This window comes from Chelmon rostratus, chromosome 12, assembly GCF_017976325.1.
Source record: "Chelmon rostratus isolate fCheRos1 chromosome 12, fCheRos1.pri, whole genome shotgun sequence".
Lineage (NCBI taxonomy): Eukaryota > Metazoa > Chordata > Actinopteri > Chaetodontiformes > Chaetodontidae > Chelmon > Chelmon rostratus.
The window spans coordinates 27155284-27164377 of record NC_055669.1 but is presented as its reverse complement, the minus strand read 5'-3'; the positions used below and the strand labels follow the sequence as shown (position 1 = coordinate 27164377).

At 48.6% G+C, this 9094-nt stretch overlaps 1 protein-coding gene across 1 annotated transcript in view; it reads left to right on the top strand.

The window, feature by feature from the left end:
* Nucleotides 1-6385, top strand: part of si:ch1073-184j22.1 (erythroferrone) — a 7126-nt gene extending 741 nt beyond the window's left edge. The window contains exons 2-8 of the mRNA XM_041949535.1: nt 109-225; nt 1537-1651; nt 4234-4361; nt 4458-4569; nt 4671-4752; nt 4972-5050; nt 5620-6385. Coding sequence (XP_041805469.1) covers nt 109-225; nt 1537-1651; nt 4234-4361; nt 4458-4569; nt 4671-4752; nt 4972-5050; nt 5620-5718 — 732 coding nt within the window. The 3' untranslated portion in view covers nt 5719-6385. The remainder of the gene's footprint in view (nt 1-108; nt 226-1536; nt 1652-4233; nt 4362-4457; nt 4570-4670; nt 4753-4971; nt 5051-5619) is intronic.
* The last annotated feature ends 2709 nt before the right edge of the window (nt 6386-9094 follow it).

The following is a 9094-nucleotide window of genomic DNA, read 5'->3' as shown; positions in this document are numbered from 1 at the left end:
GAAACTGTTGACGAGTGTTCGGGGGGGGGGCCTGACTTTAGCAGCAGGACTGATGAACGCTCAACGCTGAACATACGAAACTACTTTGTTGTGGTTTGTGTCCTGCAGGAGCCGCTGTCCTCTGATCTGTCCCGAGTGTCTCCTCTCAGCTCCTGGTTGATCTTCAGAAGAAACTCCAACAAGGGGGACAACCGGAGAACCAAAGGGTCCAGGAAAACCTCCAAGGTCAGACCGATCTCTGCCTGCATAGGGTGAAAACAAAAGATCAAATGTCATGAAATGAGAGCAAGTTCCATCCTGCTGATCTCGCTGTCAACACGTCGTCACATCGAAACGACTCAATGATCGATTGCCATGACTCCCAAAACAACATATATGACCTCTGGGGGGTACCAGCACCAGGCGTACCAGACCACAGGGGCACCACCAAGGAGGGGCCATGGGCACCCTGATACAACTGCCGGGTGCTCCCCCCGAGGTTTTCAGTGGCCATCCCATTGATAGTTACTTACTGGGACCGCCACTGCCAGACCTTCGCTGTGCTTAACATTGTGAAGCGGTCATACCAAAACAACTTGGTTTAGGAAAAGCTCAGTTTGGTTTAAAATAACTACGTTACTGTTACGTATGCGATGTAACACAAGTACGTGAGGTAACATAAAACAGGTCAACGCTGACTTTCAGCTTCACACGGGACACGAACAACAGTCTCCTGTCTTTGTTGGACCATCCACCATCACCTGACTTCCTCTTTTGTTCCCATCATAACCACTACAGCCACTAGAGGTCACTGCCGAATAATATAATAGTAAATATGGGTCGTAATAACCGGTTCACCTGTGCAGCTGTCTCTCTGGTGAGGAAATGATGGATGTTGTCTGAATTCATGTGACTTGTTTGTATGTCTCGTAAAGAAATCTCACATTAAGATAAATATTACGTAAAAATTGAATCATTCAGTGAGAACCAATGGGCTTGAAGCTGAAAGCCACAGACAGGAAGTCAGGAAGAATGGAGGGACAAACAAACATGTTGTCTGAATGTTTGTTGTCTTGACCTGTGCTGACACAGGATGTACTCAGCCCTCCAGCCAATGACAGCCAAGTATAAACCCATGTGTCCACGTGAGAAATAGATTTTAAATAACTCACCTGTAAATGTTTGTTACATGCAAAGCAAAGCAGGCATGTTCACACCTTAGCAGAACCTTATTCACTCAGTGTCCAGTTTAATAGGAACACCTGGCACAGTGTAGTCAAGCAGACCTGCACTGAATCCTCCTTCAGGATTCAGCTTCAGGATCATTTTAGAGGCTGCAGTCCTGTTATACTGACAGCTGCTTCTGTTAGTCTGTCCATCCCATTTTTCTGAACGAGGGTGGGCTGAGTCACATTACGCTGTGTCTGGCTGGAGGATTTATCACAGGACTGATGATAAAAGTAATAAACTGAACACTAAGACTGAAGCAGAAAACTCACATCACAAACAGAACCTGAGAATTCAAAGGTCACAACACACTTCTCTAAATGTTTGCAGCACGGCCTTCCAGGCCCTCCAGGACCTCCAGGACCTCAGGGGCCTCCAGGGCCCCCCGCCTCCCTACATCCCCAACAACAGGAGCTCATCCAGGAGCTGCAGCTAAAACTGAGAGGTGAGAACTGATGAACTGAGACTGAGCTGGGGGGTTCAGTTCAAAATGACCAAACAAGGCAATCACACTGTCCTCTTTTAACAGAGCTAGGCTAACACTTTCCCCCTGCTTCCAGTCTTTGTGCTAAGCTAGGCTAACCACGTCCTGCATGTCTCTGCACTGATCACACATCAACATCCCAGAGAAGACAGGGCTTACAGGAGAGGGGTGGTCAGCGAGAGAAGAGAGGGCTTACAGGAGAGGGGTGGTCAGCGGACGCTGTTTTCAGTCCAGAGGGAAATAAATGATGAAATCTTAACGAGTTCCTACAAACATCACACAGTGACTGAATCCAGACAGTCGTTGTGTTGACTCAGTGATTTCTGTATGTAGGTTATATAAACACAGAGCCGCGCGCGTGTGTGTGTGTGTGTGTGTGTAGACATGTATTAATGTATTACTGATGTTGTGGGGTCTCGTCTGGGGACCCATAATGTAAATCATTAAATTTTGGGGTGAAGGGTTATGGTTTACATCTCCAGGAAAAAAAGAATGCAAGTCAATGTAATGTCCTCAAACGTGTGCGTGTGTGTGTGTGCGTGTGCGTGTGTGCATGTGTGTGTGTGGAGGCAGGCTGTCTGAGTCCTTAATAGGGGTAATTTTGTGGAGTGTGGATGGGACTTGGCTCAGCAGCAGGATTCCTGACATTCCTGCTGACTGATGGTGTGTCTTTGTTACTTTCTGCATGTTTGTGTGTGTGAGTGAATTTGTTCCTTCAGGCTTGTTTTCCTTCCTCAGGTTGCTTCTGAGTGTTTTCATATTTTCTGTGTTTGAATTTGTTCAGTTTTGGCCAATAAGTCTTTTTATTTAGTTAAAGATTACTTAAACCTACAACAACACACACACACACACACACACACACACACACACACACACACACACACACACACACACACACACACACACACACACACACACACACACACACACACACAGGTTTTCTGTCCGACAGTGTAAATCTTATTCACCGTTTGTTTCTTTGAGTTGGTTGATGTTCTGTTTTTCCAGTGGTGGCTTCTGAGACTTTTTTATACCTGACTGGGACAATATGACGGTGACTAGAATTACAAAGCAACGTATGAGGACAGAGTAAATCTAAGGGGAACTGTGATGGGACTGACAAGATGTGAACAGAGTCTGCATGTAATAACAAGGTGTAAGGCATGACTAAGCTGTGAGCTGGTTCATAAACATGTTTGAAGCTCAGACCTTCCAGCAGATGTGAAAAGTGAGAAATCTTCGTTGTGTTGTTGTCAGAGTTTAAATTAAACTCAGAGCTGATGGCAAATAAGAGCTCAGAGAAATCAGACAAGAGGAGGACTGGTCACGGTGCTGGTCTGAGAGTGTCTAAGTGGGCGACATGTCATCATTTCTAAATGACTGTCTGGGTTCCAGGAAGAGACTGACATGTGTGTGCAGGAGACACCGCGTGCAGCAGAGGCCAATGATGTTCAGGTGTGCAGAGGCCGTAGTCTGCAGAAACGCCCGAAGCAGCAGCCACAGGAGGGATGGAACCATGTGAATGTTCAACAGGGGGTTCTGCTCCCCAGACTGGGACAGCAACCGTCACCAGGACCACTTCACCTTGTGGCTGTGGTGCTGGACTGGCTGTGACCTGCACGTCCATCTGCCGCAGTGTCCCCAGCACATGGAACCAGCTGGATAGACTTCAGTGGTGGACTCATTGTCATCCCTGATGACGATCCAAGGCTATCAAGGAGCAGGCCTGGGCCAGGGGTCTTTCTCCTGGATCGGTGGGTGGGTCTGGCTCTGTGGTTTCAGAGGGACCAAGCCAAGAAAGTGTGGTGTTGTTGTTGGGAATGTTGGAGGCTACAGAGGCCAATGAGTCCTTCGACCTTCGAGCTCAGCGTTCAGAGCAGTCCGAGTGTCACGGAGAACAGATGTGACTGCAGCGTGTGTGGAGACCCACGACGTGGTTGTAGCCTCCCCTGATCATTTTTTCCAACCCCAGTCTGGATGAAACCATGCCCACTTCTGTATGACGAAGGCCTTGATGGCTGTGTCCCCATGGAAACCACTCTCACACCGGTCACTCCCTCAAAAGCAAGCAGAGCAACAAACAATCCACACAGACGTCTGAGACTCGTTCACATGGACAGCTGACGGCTGTTTACCCAGAATTCATAGCAAACTAGTCCAACGGTGGACTGTAAAACTGATGGATTCAGATGTTTGAAGTGTGACCACAGTCTGTCTGTGTGTGTGTGTGCTGCAGCAGGACTGTCGGCGCCACACACACACCAGACACACACAAACACACACACACACTTTCTCTAAATGTTTGTGTGTGTTTACGTCTCAGCAGCCTGCCAACACACACACCAGCCATTTTTTTCCTCATGACATCACTTTTGAAAACACTTCATCCAAACAGTCCATGCATCTCATTTCTCCTTTTCCCTCCTCTTCCTCTCTTCCTTCCCTTCTTCATTCTTACCCATCCCTCCCCATCTCCCCTTCGCCTCCTCTCCCCTCTGTCTCTTTGATTCTTCCCCTTCACACCTGTTTCCTCCTCCTCTCAGACATGGCAGCAGGAGTGTGTTTTCTGTGTGATCGTCCTCCTCATGTGTCCACCTCCTTCCTCCGTCGCCTCCTGCAGGCTGTCATCGTCCCACGACGCAGCCTGCTGGAGCTGCAGCCGTTCAGCCAGGTGACACACTAGCGCACACACATGCACACTAACACACACACAGGTGAGACGACAGGTGACACTGAAAGCCTTGTGTTGGATCTTTGACCCCTGCAGCCCTCAGACTCAGAGCGGAGCCTCCAGAGGGGTCAGAGCTTCAACACCAGCACCGGCCGATACACAGCACCCGTCTCTGGCTTCTACCAGCTGACCGCCAGCATCCTGATAGGTGAGAGCTGCACAAGACACACACACACACGCACACACACACGCACACACAAACGCACACAATATTCAGTGAGTGTGTATGTGTGTGTATGTGTGTGTCAGAGTCAGGTGACAGAGTCCAGGTCCGGATCAGAGACAGTGTGAGAGCAGCGATCTGCATCGAGTCACTCTGCCAGAGCAACCTGTGAGTACTCACTGTCTGTCTGTCTGTCTGTCTCTCTCTCTGTCTCTCTGCCTGTCTCTCTGTCTGTCTCTCTGCCTGTCTCTCTCTAAATGTCTGCACAGCATTATAACTGGACTGAAGCTGGTCCAGGTGAGCACCAGCTACCTGTGGCATGTTGAAGCTGACAGTGATCAGTTCATAAGAGATGAGACTGTGTGTGTGTGTGTGTGTGTGTGTCAGCTCTGTAGAGTCTGTGATGGGCGTGGCAGCTGCTGGAGGAACATTCAGCATCTTACTGACAGGAACGCTTTATCTACAGGTAACACACACACACACACACACACACACACACACACACACACACACACACACACTGAAGTGTGACTATTGGTGAGATGGGGGAAGCAGTGTGAGCTTGTGGTTGGTCCACTCAGGTGGAACAGGAAGGACTCTTCTCGTCACTCAGATAAAGACTCAGAGTCCCTTATGATCCAGCCTCAAACGGCGCCCGCCATTAAAACCGTCTTCACACGAAGTACTGAAGCATGACGGCAAAATATCACCATGAATGTTGTCCAGTGTGGTTTCCAGCAGTAATTCTCCCTGATGATCTTTACATGAACATGAACTGTGAATGTCTGTCAGTTCTGAGAGCTGTAAAATGACCCAGAAGCTCGATATCCTCCCATCCAGTGTTCAGGGACTCATGAAATCACAGTTTCTCTTCTTTCTTCTGCTGATGACAGACAAACCAAAGAAAACAACCTCACCTGTTGAAAGTGTTTGAATGAGCAGAGTTGAAATAGTCTCACCTCAGCGGCTCATTCTTTGAGCTTCACTGTGAAGCTGAACAGCATCGTGTCTGACAGCGTGTTTGTTTGCGTCCAGGCTGGAGAGTACGTGTCGGTGTTCGTGGACAACGCCACCGGCTCGGCCGTCAGCGTCCTGCAGGCCTCTCTGTTCTCCGGGATGCTGCTGGGAGTCTGAACACACGCAGCCAACGAGCATCAGCGCAGACGCAGACCTGCACAAACACAGACTTGCTGTTCTACAGTGATTTCTCCGTGAGGGAAGAGACGTTTGACATCAGCAGCACCTGAGCAGGACAGGACTCCTCCTGGATGTTAGCGCACACAGAACGCGCTGATCGATCACCGTGTGACCAGGGCTGCTTCAGAGCCCGCTTGGATCAATTCACCTGATTAGACTGGACCAGGTCAGATCTGGGTTCAGAGGACCAGGATAAGTCAGCAGGCACATGTGATGCAGAACGGCTGCGAGTCAACAACACCTGCAGGTTTTCTCAGAAAGGTGTAAGATTTATGGGACGGGGAGGACATTTCAGTGTCTGTTGACATGCTGGACAACAATCTGCTCTGCTCTCATTCAGCAGGAAAAGCTTTAGAGCTGAATATGAAATGTTAAACTCGACTTACACACTTTTTCCTGGACGAGCAGAGACTGTGACGAATGAGCAAGAAGACTTGATGCCAGCTGAAACCCTCGCTCACTTTCCATGGAGAAGTCAGCAAGGACCCCGAGTCTGTCTGTCTGTCTGCCTGTCTGTCTGCCTGTCTGTCTGTCTGTCTGTCTGTCTGACTGTCTGTCTGACTGACTGTCTGTCTGACTGTCTGACTGTCCTGACTGACTGACTGTCTGTCTGTCTGTCTGTCTGTCTGACTGACTGTCTGTCTGACTGACTGTCTGTCCTGACTGACTGACTGTCTGTCTGTCTGTCTGTCTGACTGACTGTCTGTCTGTCTGACTGTCTGTCTGACTGTCTGTCTGTCTGACTGTCTGACTGTCTGCCTGTCTCTGTCTGTCTGACTGTCTGTCTGTCTGACTGACTGTCTGACTGACTGTCTGACTGACTGTCTGCCTGTCTCTGTCTGTCTGACTGTCTGTCTGACTGTCTGTCTGTCCTGTCTGACTGTCTGTCCTGACTGACTGTCTGTCTGACTGTCTGTCTGTCTGTCTGTCCTGACTGACTGACTGTCTGTCTGTCTGTCTGTCTGTCTGACTGTCTGTCTGTCTGACTGACTGTCTGCCTGTCTCTGTCTGTCTGTCCTGTCTGTCTGTCTCTGTCTGTCTGACTGTCTGTCTGTCTGTCTGTCCTGTCTGACTGTCTGTCCTGACTGACTGTCTGTCTGACTGTCTGTCTGTCTGACTGACTGTCTGACTGACTGTCTGCCTGTCTCTGTCTGTCTGTCTGTCTGTCTCTGTCTGTCTGTCTGTCTGTCTGTCTGTCTGTCTGTCTGTCTGTCTGTCTGTTCAGGACTCTGGGTGGACTCGGTCCACAGGAACGCTGCCAAAACAACAAGCTGCCATCTGAGAAACACTTAAATGTTCAGTAATGGTCAAACCAATCAGAGTGAAGGGTCAGGGTAATAAACTAAATGTTTGGAGGGTTTTATCCATTCTCTTCAATGGTGTCAGTTTTCACCATCTAGTGGACGTTGGATGAACTGCAGCCATTGCTGTTGGTCTTCGTCTGATGAAGACCTTTATTTAACTGATCTCTGAAAGGCTGATGATGATATTTATGTATTTTAGATATTTAGCAGCAAACATCGACATTTCTTGGGGAAAAGTATCGTCTGAACATAAGAAGTTAAAAGTACAATAGACTGAAGCATTGCCTGCTCATCACAGGGTTGGTCTGTAATCACTGTTTCACGCCTGTCTTCATCTTATTATAATATTCATATTTATTCTCTGTGATGTGATAAACAACGTGTGAATAATTCTGATAAAACTTTTCTACTTGCTGCCAGTGTTTGTCACTCATCGTTCCACATGAATTTAAGTGCTGGTGATAAACTGTGAGTCGAACTTTCCACACTGGAGCTGATGGATATACAGGACAGAGATACGTCCAGGATCTGTTTACCTGAGCTCAGCACAAAGACCGGGAGCAGAGGGAAGCTGTTAGCTAACTGTTAGCCTAGCTCCATCCACCTTCCAACGACTCCATGTCTGTCTGATGCAAAGCAGTTCCTCCACCTGTTCAATAAACAACATGCAGACAGACACACAACGTTTAAACACACACACACACACACACACACACGCACACACGCACACACGCACACACACACACACACACACACAGAGAGAAAGAGAGAGAGAGAGAGAGCTGAATGCACACAGTGTATTGGAGGTGAGTCGAGGTGAGATCATCATAACTCATAAAGTGGCGCCTTATGCTTGGCAGCAGGCCAGGAGAACACACACACACACACACACACACACACACAGTTACCGTACAAGGCGTGTCGACAGAATAGTGAGGACTGCATGATGGTCCTGCTGACAGCATGGCTCAGCGCGCGCACACACACACAGTAAGATGTAATGTAACAACACTCAGTGCAGGTACATCATGTTCATGCTGTCGTTCATCTCCACATAAAGACATAAAGTTTGGTTCAAACAGCAGCAGCTGATCGTCTCAGCGTGGTGTTGTCTGATCTGACTGACCAACACATCCACCTGCAGAGACACGCGACCAGGTAACGAAGGCGGAGCCCAGTGGTGTGTGACGTGTGGACGAGCACCTCGTTACACTGGGACTGTTAAACATGGCAGCCTCATGTCTGCACGGCCTCTTGAACACAGCCAGATGTCACATTCCTTCTATTTCACCACGTCAAACAAAGCTGATTCTGACGGTTCTGCAGCGAACATCTGTTTTAGATTTAGTTTTTGTTGCTGATTGAAAAACTGGCAGTAAAAGACAAGGTTGAGTCTTATCCTGAGTGTGTTCACTGCGCCCCTCACTGACAAGAACTACAGCTGCTGGAGGGAAGACTGGGAAGACTGGGAAGACTGGGAATGCTACCACTGAACGCGAGTTTGACAAAAACAAATACTCAAAGTGAAAGAAGCTTCCAGATCAGAGGAGGCTCCTGTCACCCTGCATGTTGCCACAGCTTCTGTGGAGTCTGTGTGCAGAGCTGCTGGACACAGAAAGAAATCCACCCTTCTAGTGGACGTTAGAGGAACTGCAGCCGGTGTACAGCGACCTCCTCACATGGCTTCACAGAGCCTGTGTGAGGCCTTCTCACAGGAGGGAGATCAGAGAGCTTCAGAGGCTCTCTGCACTCTGAGGAGCTCAGACTCTTCAGGCTGGACCATCGGTCGGTTTGTCTCTTCTGCAGACTCAGAAAAATACATCGAGCACAGATTCAGACCAATTAATGAAGCTGCACGGCAACACAAGAAGAAACTTCAGGAAACTCTGGAGCTCTTGAAGCAAAAGTTACATTTCTGAACAAGTTAAAGTGAAGTTTGATCAAACAGCAGAACACGTCAAACAGATTCAGGAGCAGAATAAGAAGCTTCACCAGTTTCTAGAGGAGGA